The sequence below is a fragment of the Myiozetetes cayanensis genome, unplaced genomic scaffold, assembly GCF_022539395.1.
Source record: "Myiozetetes cayanensis isolate MyiCay16 unplaced genomic scaffold, myiCay2020 scf13, whole genome shotgun sequence".
Classification (NCBI taxonomy): domain Eukaryota; kingdom Metazoa; phylum Chordata; class Aves; order Passeriformes; family Tyrannidae; genus Myiozetetes; species Myiozetetes cayanensis.
This window is the reverse complement of record NW_026086937.1, coordinates 8,580,023-8,600,193: the sequence shown is the minus strand read 5'-3', so window position 1 is coordinate 8,600,193 and position 20,171 is coordinate 8,580,023. Positions and strand designations below refer to the sequence as shown.

The following is a 20,171-nucleotide window of genomic DNA, read 5'->3' as shown; positions in this document are numbered from 1 at the left end:
CCTTCACTTCCAGACATAGAAAAACCCCGTGACTTTATCATAAACAGCCCTTCAGCTGAAGCAGCTAGGGATTTGAGCGTGGAAATTTGGCATGGAAACGGCCTTTCATTACACTCATGTCTCTGAGCGCTCCCATAAGAAACTGCTTTTGATCAGCGGTAGGCTTGGAAAGCGTCGCCTTGCGGAGGCTGCAGCGCTGCCTGCCCAGCGCGGCCCTGGGGGTGCTGCTGCTCGTGGACGGGTCGTTCCCATGATGCGGGCTGTGATGAGCGGGGCAGGAGCGCTCGGCGCTGCCCTGGGCTGAGGCACCGCGGGGCTCCTGCAGCGGGGCCGGGGCCGCGCTCGCCTCACGCCGCCATCGCCGGGGTCGGGGCGCCATCTACGGGCGGCGGCGGCGCTGGGCCCGGAGACAGGGGAGCCGGGCACGGGATGTGCAGAAACACGGCGTCAGTAAGGTGGGAAGAGACCTTGGAGACAGAGTCCAACCTCTGACTGAACCACCAAGGCATACACCGTGGCACTGAGTGCCACGTCCAGCCTTTCCTTAAACACCTCCAGGGACGGTGACTCCACCGCCTCACTGGACAGCCCATTCCAATCACCCTTTTATGTGAAGAATTTCTTCCTAAGGTCCACCCTAAACTGCCCCTGGCGCAGCTTGAAACTATGTCCTCTTGTCCTGTTGCCTGGGAGCGCAGCCTGACCCCCACCTCACTAAAACCTCTTTTCAGGGAGTTGTAGAGAGCGATGAGGTCACTCCTGAGCCTCCTCTTCTCCAGGCTAAACACGCCCAGCTTCCCTCAGCCTCTCCTCACAGGACCTGTGCTCCAGACCCTTCCCAGCTCCATTCCTTTCTCTGGACCTGCTCCAGCACCTCAGTGTCCCTCCTGAACTGAGTGGCCCAGAACTGGACACAGGACTCGAGGTGTGGCCTCAGCAGTGCCCAGTGCAGGGGGACAATCACTGTCCTGGTCCTGCTGCCACACTATCACTGACACTGCCCAGGTGCCATTGGCCTTGTTGCCCACCTGGGCACACGCTGCCTCCTGTTCAGCTGCTGTCGACCAGAACCCCCAGGTGCTTTTATGCTGGTCCACTTTCCAGCCACTCATCCCCCAGACAGTAGAGCTGCAGGAGGTTGTCGTAGCCGAAGTGCAGAACCAGGCACTTGGCCACAAAACTGGCCTTGGCCCATTGATCCAGCCTGTCCAGATCCCTCTGCAGAGCCTTCCTACCCTGCAGCAGACACTCACATGCACCTTGGTGTAGGCCGTGAATTTACTGAGGGTAGACTTGATTAGTTACAGGAAATCCTGCTGGCCTCGAGACCCAGGAGGTGGCTGTGACCTGCTGGGCTGGGAGTGCCTGGAGGACGATTGGATGGCAGGAGGTGGGGTGTTGGGGCACAGTGTGACTGCTGCTTGGGGTAAGCTCATCTCAGCCCCAGAAAGCTCTGGGGGCTTATTGGGGGTCACTGGAGTCGCTTTTTTTGGCTTTACCCGCCGTACTTTGCAAAATGCATAGCTAACTTGGATACCTAAAGTGTGTGGAAGATTGGGCGGTATCACTATTGAATCCCATACTCAGTCAGGTTAAGTGCAGCATTGTCAGTCTCAAACTTTGCTAATCCGCATCTCAAAAATTATCATCAAATGGCTCTTAAACTTGAAATTATTAATGCAGATACACTGGAGTTTTTGTTTGCTCTGTGAGTCCTGGAGCCTTTTAGAGATGCCTCAAAGTCTCTGAAACCCATGGTGGTGTTTGTTTGTAGGTTGAATTCAATGACCTCAGAGGTCTTTTCCATCCTAATTGTTTCTGTGACTCTGAGATGCCCTCTGGCACTTGGGAGGCTCCAAGCCAGTGCCAGGCGGCTGGGCCCAGCTCTGGTTGGTGGTTAGTGACTGCTCACTGCATAGGGGTGTAGGGACACTTTCAGCTCTGCTGAAATGGAGTGAACAGTGAGTGCTCTACGCTCACTGCAATGTGTTGTAAAAGAACTGCAACAGGAGAGAGGTACAAATAAAGGTACTTCTAGGAATTAACCAAGTTAATTACTGTGGTTGCATTAGTGACCACAAAAGGGACAGGGAATGCAGCAGGAGAAGGGAAAACAGGAACAGTCAAAGCTCATTCTCTCTCCCTGCTGGCAGTTCAGGAAGCTGTGGAGCTGCAAAGCCTTGCACAGCAAATCTAGTTCTCTAACCTGTTCTGGCACAGAATTTCAGTAAAGGTGGGCTCTGGTAAGCAGGGTAAAGTGTCCATGCTGCATTGCTGAGCCTCGTAAATCCACCATATGGAACTGATGACTGGTAAAATAAGCACAGTCAACACAGCATGCTGGGGAGAAAAGCAGTGCCTACTCCTACATTAGCTGATGGGTTGAAATAGCAGTTTTGTTTTCATTCCTCCCCCAGTTTAGTGGCTAAAAAACCCACCACCCCTCAACAGTAGAAACAAAATGTGCATAAAGCAGGGATAATGGTTTACAAAATGTACTTTGGTCCTTCTGAATAATAGTTTAATTCTCTGCAAACATACAAGATTTTTTGCCTTTAGGAGGTGGAACTAGTTGTGGTCATTTACTGTCTTTGTCAAAGCAAACTTATTGATTGTACCCAACTGCTCTGAAGCAATTCATAAACAGGAAATACTAACACAGCAACCAGTTACATTTTGCCCAGAGCAAAATCTGTGCTCCAACAGCTTAGAGTAATACAAAACAGTACAAATCTGCTGATAACACAGTGTCAAATGGTAAATCTGGATCAGTGTTGCATATATCCAAGATTGAGCATTTCTGAGTCAAAGCCTTCAAGTCCATTAAAAAAGAAATAGGCCTTAATACTAATCTTGGTATAGTGGTGTTAGTGCAGAGTTACTTTGCTGATTTCACAGACATTACATCATGTTTATTAAATGGTAACTGAGATGACCGAGATACATCAGCCTGAGCTCTAACTCCAACAGACACAGCTGTCTTAGTTCATTTTTCTACCAAGTCAAGTCACCCTTGTAATTGGTTAGGAAAGACTGGAGGGGCACAGAATTTATCATGGCACTGTTTCCTTGCCAAGGAGACCTCCTGTAAACTGACTGCAGGTTTGAAAAACATATCTGTCTAGTCTAACCAAATGAGAAAGGTCGGATAAAGGCTAGTAAACATATCAAGACAAAACAATTACACTTAAATATGAATTTTATTTCTAAGGTTATTTTGCTATAAATTAATAATGAGAATGAGGACATATAGTAAAAGCAGCAGTAAAGATAGAGAGTGCACAAGAACATAAAGGATCTGGGGGGAAACATTTGCATGCTGCCCTCCATGACTAACACATATCTTAGCCTTATGTTGAGGAGGAAAAGCCACAAACACATTTGAGGAACACGGGTGTGAATTTTCTCCTCTATTCAATTTGCTTAGCTAGTTCCATCACCTACTGAATCTTCACTCAAGAACAAACAAAACAAAGCCAGTGTTGGATGACATTCAGGGCAGTTCCATCTAGACACAGTTTGGAATGTGCTTCGGCACTGGGAAAGATGTGTCTTTGCTGGAAGTCAGTGCAGTTGCTGTCTACAGAAATGCTTCCCATTTCTCCCTCCTCTCTAGTTCATAAGCCTTTACCCACTCACTAGAAGAGGCTGGCTCTCTAGCCCCCCAAGTTCATGCAAAAGAAGCCAACAGCTATGTTTTCACACGTAACTCAGAATCTGGGAGGGGGCCCTGGTTCACCTCTTTAATGTGGTCAGACTTACCAGAAGGCTGAGCATTCCTACGCCCCTCTTGGGAAGCCTGGCTCTGTCCAGCTGTCCAGAACTGAAATCCCAAAAGCAACTGGTCATAGATGACTTTGAACCTCTGTAAGCACTGACACTGAACCCTGAACGAACTGCTATACAACAGATTTATCCTTACCCAGTAGTGCACACTGCACAAAAACAGTGGCACTGTAGTACCTGTGGACCTCCCATAGCTTTCTGGGGGTCAAGTATTGGGACCAGGTAGGAAAGGTTGTGCTTGGATACTACGCAGGTATAACTGGAATTACAGTCACAAATAGCACCATTCAGAAACACACAACATCATTTCAATCTGCTTTGAAAATGATCTTGCCATGCCTGCTGCCTCTTTCCATCACTATGGTACCACCTGTCTGCAGAACCTGGCATGGCAGTGCCTTCAAGCCCCAAATCCCCTCTGGCCCTGCTCCTTCAGCTCACACCAGCATCCACACCAGCTGCAGATACATGAAGTACCGGGCTGGGCCAAGAAAGGCAATGGAGTCACGACTGTGTATCCAGCCAGACATTATTCTGGATCTGACCAAACCTCCACTCTGTTCCTGAGCAACAGGAGACACAGCCATGTCTTCAGGAAGCAAGTCTGAGCTTCAGCAACCACTGACCAGGTGGCAATCCCTATGCTGTGGCTGTGTGCACCAGGACATTGCCACTTCTGTTTCTGCAGGGAGATCAGAAAGGCTACAAGCACCAGCATTTAGACAGCTGTGATCTGAAGTTCATGCTCTAGCACAGTTTTGCACATTTGCTTTCTGGCTTCTAAATGCCTATGCTACCAAGATGGCAATAGCTCATGATTTTTGTATAAAAGCAGCCTTTTGTTTATAAGATGGAACAAGATTCTTTGGCTTCAATTTGTAATGTGTTTTGTCCATTGAGAAGGGTAAGGTTATTTTTTTAATGGAAAATTACTTCAATTTGAATTTTTAAAAAGATAATTTCTTGCTCTGAATTCAACCCAGGAATGTTTTGCAATCAACAGTCTTTATTTTATATACTTTAACTGAAGAAACTGGGGACCTAGACAGTTATCTCCTGAAAGCACAAGAGACATGTTCCCCTGCTGTGATCATTGGCTCTTGAGGAAAAAAACCACCAAAACCCCCAGCTGATTCACTTTGTGTTACCCCTTCCCAATTATCATGAAATTAAAAAAAAATCACAGGATGTTCAACTGTGTTATTCTCCCCCACTCCTTACAAGTTAAGAACCACAGAGGGAGAAGATAAAGACTGCAGAAATCGTTACATCACGAAGCGCAAGCCAAACAGCAGCACAGACTCGTAATCAACTTCAAGGTTATCTCAAGGATTAAAAAAGGTAGATGTTTGTTTACTTACATTCCAGTCACCATCCCTTTCTGAACTCAAGGGTACCAGGCCTCTAAGAGACCTTCACTACTGTACCCCAATTTCTTTTGGTTTAGACTAGCAATAAGAAACTTCCACTTTAGTCCTCTTTTGCACCTCCAACAAGCCCTCTCAGTACATCCCACTGGCAGAACATGTGCAGCTGTGTTGAACTGTGAAAGGACGTGCATGCACATTGGTGTACAGCTCCAGAAAGTCTCCTGAAAGCAGTTTCTGTTCCCTGCATTAGGTCCACTCTTAATGCAGCCAAGACTACATCTGGCTGTTTACTTCCAATGATTCTAAGTGGTTGAGTTGGTCCTAAGAGTCACAAAAGCTTAGTGCTTCCCTTGGCTGCTACCCAAACCCTCGTCCAACCCTCTGTTGCTTAAATAGGTAGGATGGAGCCCAGAGAGCTTTAGGATGAAATGGAAAAGGCTGGGACTTGATCTAAATTTCTATGGGTGCAAGTTCTCATCTGTTTTCATCTTTCCTGACATACCTGAAACCCCATGAACCATAAGGAAATTAACCTACTTCTGAATGAAAGCTTAACAAGACTTAACATTAAAACAATATGAATACAGAAAGCTAAACATGGAAGTATAAAAATAAGTCCTCTTACTCTAAGAACTCAACTTAGGCACCCTGCCTCTTTCACCTGAATAAGAAAGCAAGTGTATTTCTGCAGAGCTTTCTTTCCTCTGCCAAGCACAGCTCAGCATGGATTATAACAGGATGGGTAACACACAAACCAGCTGCACACAGCAGCCTGCAGGGGCACACTCTGTGAGGGAATCAGGAATACAAACAAAGCCAGCCAGGTTTTTGGAGTGTTTTCCACAACAAGTCATGAAGGGGAGAGGAGACCTGCTGAATGTGAGGGGGAAGTGTGCATAGAACAAATCCAGGCTCAGCTGTGATCCAAACTAGTTGCAAATAAGGAGCCTGGTTAAGGAAACCCTGGCAGCTGCCAGGCAGACACCCCATCCTAGCCCTGGCAAGGCAGCTGATACCAAAATGCCTGTGTGCAAGGACTACTTGTGCTGCTTGTCTCTGCCCTCGTGACCATTCCTGCCTGCAGAGGGGCTGGTACCCCAACAGGGCAAGGGTTGTCCACATTAGTTCTCCTCCTGCAGACTCTGCAGAGCGGTGAGGAGCAGAGACACCGGACAACGGCCTCTTCCTCAGCAATGCAGATGGTGCGGTGTCTGAGGCGACTGCTCTACAGACAAGGAAGACCACGTGCAAAGTAAAGATCTGTTACTTCCATCTGACCAGAGAAGAGTGGTTCAGGATAAAGAGGGAAGTGGAACAACAAACGTTGGTCTTCCTTGCCACTGGTCATTCACATTTCTGGGAGAATAAAAAGAACTGAGGAGTGCTGCCACCTCTTCGTAGTTTGCTTATGTGTTCTCAAAGACAACCTCACCTGGATGGTGTGAGAGGCAGGTACAGGACTCCACCTAAGAAAACACACTACCAACTGCAGGCAAGTCTGAAAACAAAACATCCTCAAGCACGGCAGACTACCTAATGCCAGGGAGTTTCTGCTGAGCTGTATGTTTGTCCAGGGAATGTTTAGAAGCCAGTAGTATGTATATACTAATGCAGGGCTCCTGTAATCCTCTTATTTGGACCAGATCTTAGACCACCCAAAAAATGCATTTTTTTCTATGGTGTTTACAGTAACAGTCTGTTCATGAACCAGGTGACTGCTACCATGTGACATTGGTGCTCATATCGATCCTTATAACTCCAAATATCAGAATTCAAGAGCATCACATGCCATCTCCAACCACTTAACTAAACGGTGCCTTTAAACTCTCTTTAAGACAGTTAAGAATCAGTTATTAAGATGTCACTACTAAAAAGTAACTATTGCATTTCTTAAAGTTTAACAGTAAACAACATTGCCAATATATTATTGCACACAATAAAGGTTTTTGGAACTACGGAGATAAGGAACGGGTAATCTAGAAGACCCAGAACAATGATCCCAGAGCCATTCCAGTTGCTGCTCCAGCAAGCATTCCCAGAGCAAGATCTCCATCAGTGTCACGGTAACGCTCTCGAATGATGACGTGGTTTGCAGGGGGTTGGCCATAAGGTCCTAGGAAATAAGAGATCGTTAGGAGGAGGGCAAAAGAAATGGGTATTTAAATGCCATGCATTACAATTCACCCTCTTCCTTTGACTGAACACTATGGCGATGACACTACAGAGGTAGAATCCATTCCTGCTTTGGATTTGGCCTTCACGTTAATTAAATAAGTCCAGGGGCCTAGCAACACTTCTAGCCTTGTAAGAGCTTAATATCTGTGAGGAAAACTCATCACAAATGGAAACCTGAACATTGTTCTGAAAAGAACTTATGAATTACTTGTATCATCCTATCAAGCGCTTTGTGGATTTAATGAAAAAAAAAAGGGTCTAAAAACTGATTCAGCCTTGAAGTTAAAGCAAATAGTGTAGTGTCCCTCCCCCCCAAAAAAAAAAAAAAAGAAAACTTTGGCAGATCTTAAGCCAGCGGTTTGTCAGAAACTGTGTATCAGTTATTTACTCTGCATTTACTGCTACTGCTTCAATTCAGCCTTCACATCTTGGACTGTGGTGTGGTGACAGCTGCTACATTTCTTTTCAGACTGGACCAGTAGTAAGGAATTATCTATGACTCAAGAAACCACCAACTGACCACTGCTTTCCCTTCCAGACATTTAAAGAATATTAAATATTCTTGAACGGCCCACAATGTTTTTTTGTAACAAATTGTGAAGAAATCCAACCCATACAACTGGAAAAAGTTTTCACTGACTCTCAACAGTGCATGACTGGGAACCTCATGAGAGGGATTATGTCACTTCAGAGAATGAGCAATGGAGCCCAAAGTACAGGGGTGAACCTGTACCCTGATGCACGTCCCTTGTAATAGGAAATGGAAAAGGCAAGTAAAATAACTTGACAAATGTCAAATGGAAAACAGAACCTCGCTCAAAACTGGAAAAATGTCTCAGTAAATATTCTTGTTTGCAGAGCTAGATCATAAGCAATTAGCAAGTTAAATCTTCTCATTTACATTACCATGCTATTCTAAAGCCCCAGTTCTGTAGGAATGGGGCTCTCTGTGCAAAACTAACCCTAAAATAAGGCAGCTACAATTAAAAGCACACCTTACAATTTTTCCTCCTTCTGTAACTGGGGTTAAAAACTATATAAAAACCTGAACAGAGTAACAGAAGGCTTCACAAGGCTGAAATGCTGCCTTATAGCAATTCCAGCATGTGAGGAAGAAACCAGCTACAACCTTGCTTTGGGAGTGGATTTACTTTTGAAACTTGCATTTAAATAATGAAGCTAGGTATAAGAGCAACAAACGAATGAAAAGCTCCATCAGTGGAGTACTGAATCATAAAATCACATCTTGTTCTGGCTTTTGTACCTTTCCTTAGAAAACATGCTGTAGTTAGAGAGTTCAGTGTACTTCAGAGAGAGTTTATGAAGTAATTTAACTGTGCTTGGATCACATAGGGAAGGTTAAATCCCTTAATACCAAATTTCACTGCGCTTGGTTTGTTGCGAAAGGGTGAGAGAACTTGGTTGCAGTTACAAGTTCAGGTTTCTTTCTTTGTACCCCTCTGTTGTGCAGGAGTGGTGGCTGATAAAGGACGGTGATTAATAGAGTTAGAGCCAGAAAGACTGACTCGGATGGGTTCTCTGGAAAGGTGAAGGATGTGTCTGACACTGATTACCTTGGTATGGGTACTGATAGGGAACAGCATAGGCTTGTCCATTGGAGGTGTAGAAGATCTGAGGCCCCACGGGGGGATATGCACCATTGTACTGATCGTAGCCATAGCCATAAACCTGGGGAGATCAAACATGCCATTACACAAGTGTCTTTGCTGTGTAGTCAGTTAAGCACATTGTTCACTTTGCCTTCCTTTCTAATGTAGTTAGAGTTTCACTAAAATATCCAGTCTGTATGATATAGCCTGTCTACTCCCTGGAAAGGATTCAGAACTGCTGCTTGAAAAAATAAGTGCTCCTAAGCAGCATTCACTCTCCGCTTTTCCTGGATAGGGAATGGCAGAGGCAGGGCCTCAATCATCAGGCAGAGCCACAGCAGCCTTACCAGTTTCTCCTCTCTGCCCTCATGCCAACAATGGCTCTGGAAAGCTTGGAAGTGCCAGGAAGGCAGAAGCTGATCCCAAAAGTAAATGTCAGGTGTAGGACAAATACTCTGTGTCTGTATGTTTTGGAAGCAATTTTGTTCTCCAGAAGGGGAGGCCCCACAGAGGAGGCTTCCAGTACCATGTCAGTTCTTAACAACTAACAGCAAGGGGCTGGAGCAGAGCAGCTGTAGTGCAAAAAGCAATACTACTCCAGACTGTCCCTTCACATATTACTGCACATCAGTCAGAACATCCAGAAACCCCCAACGTGTATTGATTCTGCCCCAGGGCTGCTCCTTCACTGCAAAAGAACTGTGTATCCAGGAACTGGAGTTATTTTGTTGCTATGACAGCTTGGATACAACAAAATCCTTATGTGTTAAAAGTGACAGCTCTAGTCATTAAATCCTATTTTTAAAACTCCTGATCTGATATCCTTTCAGTGCTTACACAATGTGAAAGTGTAGTCACACCTCCTTTATGTTAGAGGCTGCATGGCTAATATCTTTCAAGATTAGCCAAATAAATTCTGCCCTGTCTCCAAGAAGCTTTATTTTCCAAGTTCTCTGAGCAGCCATCGCTTTATACACCTCCCAAACAAATCTGCCACATCCCTTTCAGAGGAAATGCATCTCAAATAAGAGTGACAGTAGATAGTTGTTAGTGCCTTACTCTCTGCTGTTGTACAAGCCTTAAAGCTGGATATGACAATTCAACGCAACGCTTTGTGTGTACAGTCTGAGTGCTGGAAGGAGGCTGCTTCTGCTGCCTCACTCACTCAGTGTTCCTGACTGCAGCTCTTACCTCAGGTGATGGTGTGGCATAAGCTGTGTAGGGAGGAGGGGCTGAGGAGATGGCTGTCTCATCATACATCACATCAGATCCCACGTAGCCCTAAACACCAGGGAAAGACAGCAGTTACCACCTTTTCCTACAGACTGCCAGCTGCAGTAGTGCAAGGATCAATCTTAATGGCCCCAAAGAAAAAGTAACCTTTAGCCATGCTGCATGCTAAGAAAGCAGTGAGAACCTTAAAAAGGCTGCAAAAAGCAAGTATTTGGAGAGCAGACCTGAGAGAATACAAATGCCTGATCAACCACAGGAAGGAGCCATAAAATTTCTCCCTCTGTGCGCACACACACAAGCATACGTGTACATGCAAGCACACTGGCTCCTTCCATCATTTCATAACCTCAGATTTAGAAACTGCCCCTTGTTCATCCTCTATTTTCAGACAAATAAGTCTTCACAACTAAGCTGGCTGCTTCCTGGCACCCTAGAGTGGTATCACCAAGTTCTGCAAGAGCAGATAAAACAAAAAATGCAGTAGCCAAAAGTGGCACCTGAGGCAAAGGTGATAACTTACTTGAATCCATCTGGAAGGAGCTCTCAAAGATAATTAAGGTTCTTACAGTACCCTTAGTATTCTTGCCCCTAATATCTGAAATCTACAGTGATGCTCTTAGTGCCCTTTCTCAAGACAGAATGCATCTTCCTTTTTTAATTTACAAGTGAATGCTTCAATAGCTCAATAGCCAGTGTTCTATTGTCTCCTGGACTAATGAAAGGCATTTGAGAGCATACTATGGCTATATCTCAGGTCAAACTTAAGGTGGAGATTCTAAGGATTGCTTGAAACACGTGTTAAAATACTCTTTGAAGTGGTGTTTCCATCACCTGAGGAATCAGCTCACACCTTATCAGTAAAGGTGTCCTGCCACAGGCAGCTCTGTACAGGCAAATGCACATGCCTGCAAACATCTGACACAGTTCTCAAAGCTAAGGTCACCCTGCTATTCCATTTAAGTTAGGAGGCACTGCTGGATGCTTGAAATTATTGAAAGCTGTGTCGGACACCTACATATGGACTCAAACCCAGTTACCTGGTTAGTCCAAGTCCTTGTTGGAGACCTTTAACAGCTTTAGAAAGTGCTAATTTATGATAGTGCTTGTGCAGAGAGCTACCTGCCCTACTTCGAGTAGCAGGGGTCTGCCTTGGCACTGCCAAGTCCTGAGCCACCTGGCAGCTGTGTCAGAGGCATGGAAACAGCAGCTCCTAACTCCTGAAGCCAGAAGTCACTGTCTCACACACAGGTGAGGTAAAGCCCCTAGAACTAGAGCAGACACTGCATGAGTGTTGTGTCCTCTGTGTGAGGACAAATCCTTCACTTCTCATCTAAGGCCACAGGCAGTGTAGCACGGCTGCAGTCAGAGGCAATTGTGTCCAGGGAAGTTTTGCCATGACAAGTGTTTGCTTTGGGTATCCACAAATCTGAGTTATATCATCTGACAGATGCCTCAGTACAGTGGCAATGTTAATGTGACCCATCAAAAACCGAGATAAGCTTCCACAAAACCCAGCATTTCCCCTGAGACAGAAACACCTCGGGTTGGTTCAGTCTAGCCACTGCAGTGTACTCTGGAAGGCAGTCTATTGGAAAAACAAGTTAGCAATACCCACAAGTGGATGGATGTGGTTGCCCAAAGACACAGTTCTCTAGATGACTCACAGAAAGGATTTTATGATTCCTGATCCCCTCCACAGCTAACAGGCCAATGCAGTAGTAATATATCCTCCTCAGCACAGCTGCACTCCCCTCCAAGCACCTCTTGCTCCTCTCCTAGTCTCTGCCAAGAAGCATCCCAGGGTGTGATGGATGCACATGAACAAACAGCTGCTGTGCACTAAGCTTCCCTTAGCACTGCACCTACCTGGGAGGCAACAAACACTAGGAGTGGAAAGTGCATTTTTACAGGTTGCAGAAGGCTTACTTGTTGCCCACAGCCTCATGCCAACTCTTCTTACAGAACAGCTTCACAAACATTCACTTCCACCCAGAGAAATCATTCCCTTAAATCACTAATTTCCACCTAGCATGTATGTGCCTGGACTTAGCTGCAAGGATGACATGTTCTTGTGATCCAGAGGATCATTCTGCTCCCCACCCACAAGCCTTACCATCATCCACATGACCCTGTTTTTCCCTAGCAGAAAAGGATGGAACATGATGTCAGAAGTAAACTGCTGGACCACACATTACACTGATGTGCTGCTTCTCTAACATATAAAATCTAGGTAGGACACTCACAGTGTTTGTTCTGGCATCCTGGAGAGCAATTTTCCATGCCCTGCAAAAAAAAACCCCGTTGGTCAGTGGAACAGTGATAAAAATTAATGCCACCTTTTTGTTTTAGGCCTACAAACAAACAAGGTTAGCAACCAGAAGTACTGCAGAGTTTAAGACACTGCATGTGTCAAAGCCTAATATACACTAAAATGAATGCACAGGTGTTACACCAAGACTGAGAAATAATTTCTTGCTTTGCAGAGCTGAGAAAGAATGAGGAGGAACAGGAGAAGGAACAGATGCAGTTTTGAAGGTCCTGACTGCAAGCACAAAAGGTAGGAAATGTGCAGTCATGCTTAGGATAAGAATAGGAGAGATGCACCAGGGATGTTGTATCCCCTGCCTGAACAGTTCCTCTGTGCCAACTAGAGTGTGGGTCTTGATGCTATTACTGCAGTTGAACAGGAGTCCATACCCCTCACACAGACCCTCCCGTGCCACAGCGCTGCGAGCAGGCTCAGTGCACCTCACAGACATGGCAAACACTGGTGATAGAAGTTGTTATCTAACTCCACACAGCCAAGCTCAGCTGAGAGTTCACAAAAAGGGAGTATTCTTCCTTTTGCTACCGATTGGGATGTCCTTGAGCTATGCAGGGTCATATACTACTTAAAGAATGGCACAAGTCTTGCATTAATCACATTAATCAGATTCTTCTGCTCCTCCTCATTCTTCAGTGTTTTCAGTGACTTAACTTGCAATTAGTCTGCATGAGCTAGGCAACTTCTTACAGGAGAGCTGTGGGGTTTTTTGTCTTTGAAAGTCTGTTTTTACTTGCTTGAAAACTTTCTTAAAACATGTTTCAGAGTTTGAAGGAAGGAAAACGATTAGGGAGAGGGAGATAAAGAGAGAGAAAGGAGGGAGAGGCAGCAGAAACATTATTCTCTGGCAGACTTACAGGCAGTCATCTGCACTCTCTGCGCAGAGGTTGACTGTCTTCCCATCACGGCAAACAATCTGCAGTAAACAGTCTCTCTGCTTCCCCTCTGGAGGCTGGAAATCTGAGTCAGAAAAAAAGAGATGAGTTTTGAAGTACCTATAAACAGAACTTCATGATCACATTTACAAGAAGGGAGTCAGTTCAAGCAACAACAAAATAAATTAGGGCCAGTTGTAGCTGCCTTCCATGGCATCAGAACAAGTTACAGAAGGAAATAACCTGTTCTTGTTCTTTACAATGTCCTGAGAGTGAGCAGCTCCTTTCCTTTCCTAAGGAAACACCTTTCCAGGAAATGCAATGTCTTACAGCAGAACCCATCCATACTTAGCAAAAAGTACCCTCCAGCACTTATGTCCTTCCCTTGTGTCAGCATCAAGTGGAGCACTAACAAATGCTAAAAGTGAACTTAGAAAAAAACTCTGCTGGGGTTTCCCATTTCTAGTCCTGCCTCTCACTCCAGCCAGCACCGGGGTTACGCCAGGAACACTCTACAATCACACTATATAATCACTCCTGTGAACATCCCATCCTCATCTGCAGGCATGGTACACTGTCCCAGAGTTCTAAAAGGAAGTACCAAACCCTAACCTAACCTCTCACATGCTGAAACCGTGCCCTGGGTGTCTCTAAAGGAATTTAGGAGTTGGTGGGGTTGGGGTCTTTTAGGGGTGTGGGGGAATTCAAGAGCAGTGAAGTCCTGCACTTCTTGGACATGTTTACTTCTGCAGTAGTGCTGTAAATGGTGTGCTGGGCAGGCACTGAAGGTGTAAAGAATTTCTGGATACACAAATCCTGAAGGTTTCATTGTTACCTCGACATTCATTCCCCACTCTGAGGTTGATGCAGTGGATTCGCATGTGGATCTTATCTTCTAGATCATGGCGATTTTGGTCATCGTAGAATATCAAACGGCCGTCAGACCACAGATCAAACCAGTTCTTCTTCCAGCGACGTAAAATAGTACCTTAAAAATCAGACAGTCACTTTTGAGGGCACACATTGGGAAGTATTTGTCCTAGAGTTCATAAAAACTAAACCAAGAAATCCTTCACAGTTGTCCCAGACATTCCAAGGTGCCAAGCAAAATCCTCTCCTACAACATCCCCACTTGGGAACATTGTAGAATTGGGTTCTATATTTTACCTAGGATTCAAAGGAAAACTGGGTTTATTTTAAGTGCTTAACCTGACTTTTGAGTTCCAATTTGCTGCATGACTAATGACAATCAGAGGGCATGACTAATTGAAGACATTAAGTCAGGGTGTCAGGTAAAGTTTCCAAGCCTCCACTTATACAGCAGTAATTACAGAGCAGCATCTGAAGCTGAATGCCAGTCAGACATCTCAGATATGGTATATCCTGTTTCCCACCTGTGTACCCAAAGGTCACATGGGAATGCTGTCATGACTCGTCATTTTGTGACATGTCCCAGAAGTAGGAAAAAAAACCCAAACCCAACCCACAAACAAAAAAGCCCCATAGAGCTGCAGCCCTTTTTTTAAGAAAACCTGGAAATTACTAAGTTATGATGTTTTCTGAAAAAGTCTCAGTGGAGAGAAAAGGAGGAGAAAGATCCGTGACTTACTTTGCCGGAGCAGCCATCCGCTCTTCACAAATGCCATTGTTGCTTAATCTAGAGGACAGAAGAGGAAGGTGAGGGGAGAAAAGCAGTTTTCAGTATTTCACAATAATTCATTAGAAAGAGGCATCTCAGTATCATCTGTTATAGCTGCCTGTACCCAGCTCACCCTGCAGAGAGACACGGTGGATCTCAGCTGGAGAGACTCAGCAAGGCACAGCCAGTATCCGAGGGCTTTAGAAACACGCAAGTGTAGCAATCAGTGGACTGTCAGAGACCACTGTAACTGGAAAACACACTTAAAACTACTGCTCTTAGAAAATGGGGAAGAGACAGACTGGAGTGACTGCTTCCTGACTCACCAGCAGTTCCTTTCATACGTGTACTTCCTGTATTCTGCGGTCTCAAGTTACTGAGCACCCTCACTTCTACCCTACCTCTCTTTTTCTGTACTTCCTCTTCTGTGTTTTTCATTCACTGGCTCAAAGTCCAGCCAAAACAAAAGCTGGCACAGTTTTATCTTAAACAGGAAGGAGAAAGCTGGTTTTATGACTTGTATTTCTTTCAAATCACCTCTAGCTCCCTCCAAGAAGAATTAAAATAAGAATAAGTTAAGTCCATAAAGATTCTCATTTCTCCTCAGCTTTCAAATGAAGCCTGAAATGGGATGGCAAGGACTCTATGTTAAATTCAAGTTATCACACATGACATTAAGCACTCAGCCACTGCACTCTGGTTTATGCTGAAAAAAGAGATCAAGCATAGGATATATTGGAAAATGAGTTTTTATTTTATAGCCTAATGGCATTCTGATTATTGTTTTAAAATGGATAAATAAAAACTCAACTATCTGGGTGCAATTGAACTAGAAAAGCAAGAACAGAAGCATTTTAAGCCTCCCTTGAGAAGGCTGCTTTTTAGAAATTATTTGTGGGGCCTGTGAGCCAATATGAGAGACAGATACTGAAACCTGCCAGGTAACACTCTACTTGTGGCAGCACAAAGGGGGCAGGGGGTGGAAGGAGGGATAGTAGATTGGATAGACAGGAGAGCTCCTCCCCTACAAGAAGTGTGTTTAAAGCTGAGGAGGAGGGAGAAAAAGGAGAGTTTTGTAATATTCTAGTAAAATGTAAAGTTAGTAAGCATCTGGTTATTTTCCAGCAGAGGTATATATGCTAGGTATTGGGTATTGCTTGGGGCTGTGTCCTCTTCAGGGTACTGGGCAACACTGTAGCTCACAAGACTGCAGCATTCAGGATTTCACATTTAAGGAATGCCACATCCAGCACGGGCTAGGGTGTGATGGTGAACTTTAGACACCAGGATAAACCTCTTACTCCTGGCTTTTGAACCAGCTCACTGGGAAAACAAACATTTAGCTGACAGCCCACCGACATCCTGCCCTGCTTTGGTTACCCAGTCCTGCTCCGGGGTCTAAGCAGGCTCTTGTTACTTGTACAGAGAGTGAGCTTCACAAACAGAGGGCAATTTATCTTCCAAAGTAATAATACAGTACCAAGGATCCGAGTTTCCTCTCCCACTGCCCCAGTACATGATTACAGAGTCTCACAATGTCTCACACTGAGAATGTCTCAGAGATATCTCGGGCTACAACAGCAAATGAGGCTTCAGCAGCTGTACAGCACCTGGCATGTAACCTCAGATGCAACAACTACCTTTTCCCAACACAGAATTTAAGTGCCCAAAATTTCAGCTCTGGATAGTGAGCAAGGAATCACATAGAACAATCTGTCAGCACTTTAAGTAGGAGGTGCAAAAACAATTAGGTATTCTTCTCTGGTCCTTTTTCAGCACAAAGGCTCACTTGAAGTCCTATACAGTATTCACAGTCCACCCACATGATGTTTAAAAGAGTATTTGCAGAGCTGGAAGTTACCCTGACAGGATCAGATGCATCTGAGTAGTATATGCTTGTTAAACTAGCTCAGTGCCACTAAAATGAAAAATGGGATTTAACCAAAGATAGATCAATTTATCACCAAACTCAATAACACTGCCTTCTTTGGTGACTGAAATCTAAAAGTGGTAGTGCTCTAAACTGAACTCAAGAGTAAATGCAGCAAAGGGGTGGGACTATTCCTTCCTGCTCCCTGGAACAGCAATTTTCTGTACAGAATATAATGCAGAATATCCAAGTCTTTTCCAGTCTCCTTCTTGTTCTCAAACCCAGTTGGCTGGTAGGAAAAACAAACTTGAAAATAAATTGTTTCTACCTGCAGCTTATAATCACTAGAGCACTTCTGATTAATGCAGTTGAATTAAGAGTGGACCCGATCCTGCAACCCTTGGAGATGGAAAGGGTTTAGCCAGAGACCCGGCCATGGAGCTGAGTCCTGGGGACCACCGGTGCACAGGGACACCTCACTGAGACTTTATTCCCAAACTTCAGGTAGAGCTGACGAAGCTCAGAGGAGTGTTCAAATGTAACCCGCCTCCTCCCCCTTTAAACTGAGCACGTTTTCTATTTTTGGAGCTCCCTGGCTGTGCACCAGCTGCGCGCAGGCCCTTTCCCCGGGAGCTGTCTGTGCTTTCCGAGCCGGTGCCCGGCACTCCCGGCGCTGCGGCTCCGCTCCAGCCCCGCCCGGAGTCAGCGGGGCAGTGCCCGATCCCCCTCTCCCGTCCCACCGGGCACAGCACCACCCACAGCCCCCTGGGGCCCGGGCTCGCCGGGGCGGCGGCCGCTTCTCCGCGGCTCTGTCCGGCCGGGGCACAGCGGCGGCTCCGCTCTGTCCGAGCCGGGCAGCGCTGGGCCGGGCCGGGCCGGGATGGGATGGGCTGGGCTGGGCTGGGCCGGGCCGGGCCGGGATGGGATGGGCTGGGCCGGGCCGGGCCGGGATGGGATAGGCCGGGATGGGCTGGGCCGGGCCGGGCCGGGATGGGATGGGCTGGGCCGGGCCGGGCCGGGATGGGATGGGATGGGCTGGGCCGGTATGGGCTGGGCCGGGCCGGGCCGCGCTGCCCCCAGAGCCGCGCCTCGCCCTCCCGCTCCCGACACCGGGCCCCGGCCGCGCTCCCCTTCCGGCCCGGCCGGCCCCGCTGACCTTCGCGGGGCCCGGGCCGGGCTGAGCCCCAGAGCCCCGGGCCCGTGCCCGGGCGGTGCCGCCCCACCCCGCGCCCCCGGGCGGTGCCGATCCCCGCCGCCCCCCGTGCCCCCGTACCTGCCGCCGCCGCCGGCCCCGCTCCGCCCCGGGCAGCGCCGGCCCCTCCTGACGTCAGTCGGCCCGCACCGCCCCGGCCGGGCCGTTTCGGCCCCGCTCCACAGCCCCGAGCACGGACCCGGCGGGGAACGGGCCCGGCCCCGCGCCCATACAGTGGGAAGGGCCGGGAGAGGCGCAGATCCAGCGGGAGAGGCCGGGAATAACTCGGATCCAGCGGGGAAGGCGTGGGGCGGGCGGTGACCCAGTTCCCGCTAATGCCTCTCCCCGCCACGACACTCGGTTTCCCGGCGATTTAAATGCGTGTCCTCCTGGCCGGGTCACAGCCGGCTCAGTGTCGGCCCCACCGCACTAAGGCACTCAGGCCTCTCCTTCTCTTTGACGTTCCTTGATCTCACGCCATGGCACCGCAACAGAGAGTGGCAGCCGCTTTGTTGGAGCTGTCACGCAGGTGTGGGAGGCCAGGAAGCCCGCGGGTCCGTGACCTCTTACATAAGACAGCCACAAACCGCGGCTGGGCGATGCTTGGCAGCTCCACTCTATTCGGGTCAGTGCTGCCCGCACACTGCTCAGCCTGCGCTGATGGGGAGTGCACTGTGCCGTTCGTTAACCACCCTCACAATTCAAGTTGTTTCCATTTCTCACCCCAAATATATGAGATAGTTGCTGTCTAAAATGAGACAAACTTCTTATGGAGATGTATACTTCCCCTGGGTAATGGAACTTCCTATTAGAACTTTCTCCAGCCTCATCCTGGTAATATAGGAGGGAATACCACTCCTATAATCACAGTTAGGTAAAAAGAAAAAGAATCATTAATTTGTTTGCTTCAACCAATCTCTGTTTTAAGACTGGATAATACAGAAATAATGTTCATCATAGTTACAATTTCACTTAATCTGTCAACAAACTCCTCTACTTCCTCCTACCCATCTACTATCTCTTCTTGAGCACAACAGCAGTTTAAACTAGAAATTACATAGAAAGCTTGTGACCCTGTACTTCAAGGCTGTAGTGTAGCCTTTGCTTTGATGTGTTTTTGAAGGACCATAAAAGCAGTGAAGGCAGAACAGGAGGGGTAAAGAGGGATCACCTATCTTTGAACAGAACTGCAAGTTTCAGAAACCACCAGTAAATGAGATTCGTGTAGGTCAAATTCTTTTTATGTACGAGTCCTTTCTTTGATACTAAAGCTGTCACCTTTCATTGCTGAAAAAGTATTTTCAGGAATCTGGAGGTATTGGGTTGGAGGTGGAAGGCAAGACAATCTTTACACCGGGGCAGGGAGCAGTTTTCTTCTGGAGCAAAAAATACTTCTCTTGAGGATTTGAGAATCTCAGCAGATCCTCTTTTCGCTGAGCAGTCTCTGGGGCAGCTGCCTTTTTGGCATGTCTTCAAAGCGTTGTCTGTCTGGGTTCATATAAAACTTTATATGTATTTTAAAGTATTTTAAAGTATTCAGATTTGGTTTGAAACTATTTTAAAACTCATCAAGAAACTGTCATGGTGTTTGCTGAATGAATTCCCTCTGTGAGCACAGAGCATGAAGATTTTGTTTAGTAGCTGTTTGGGACCACGTCCTATACTATTCCAACCCTGGATACCCAGTTAGGGTTGTGAGCCCAGCCTCGGGGCCGTTGCCATGGAAGTTTCTGTGCCACACAGGTCCCATCTGAGGCTGCAGGACAGAGCCACAGATCCAGGGAACACCAGATCTTCAGCCTGCCGGAAACTCAGGCATGTGCTGGAAAGCCATGCAAACATCTCATAGGGTTATCATCGCATTAAATTCTGGGATCTTTTGAATTAAACATCTTGGGCTCTGCATTTGCTGAGAAAACTTTGATCAGGGAGTTTCTAATTAGCTGTGCTGCAGAGCTGAAGGACTGAGTCTTAGTACCCTGAGCAAAAGAACTAGAAATTTAGGTGAATATTGTTACAACTGGGGATTTTTTTTCAAGCTGTTTACCAGTGAAATGTGGAAGTGAAGGCTTTTGTTCAAATGTTCAGCCTATTCATA

At 46.6% G+C, this 20,171-nt stretch overlaps 1 protein-coding gene across 1 annotated transcript; it reads right to left on the bottom strand.

Annotated features, from left to right (window-relative positions):
- Positions 1–3,181: 3,181 nt before the first annotated feature.
- Positions 3,182–18,587, bottom strand: PLEKHB2 (pleckstrin homology domain containing B2). Its single transcript, XM_050308152.1, has 8 exons — positions 18,155–18,587; positions 14,982–15,029; positions 14,208–14,360; positions 13,355–13,457; positions 12,418–12,457; positions 10,133–10,222; positions 8,906–9,020; positions 3,182–7,269 (listed from the first exon to the last, which is right to left on the bottom strand). Exons 2-8 carry the CDS (start codon positions 15,016–15,018, stop codon positions 7,133–7,135), a joined length of 675 nt encoding a protein of 224 aa, XP_050164109.1. The 5' UTR covers positions 15,019–15,029; positions 18,155–18,587; the 3' UTR covers positions 3,182–7,132.
- Positions 18,588–20,171: the final 1,584 nt, after the last annotated feature.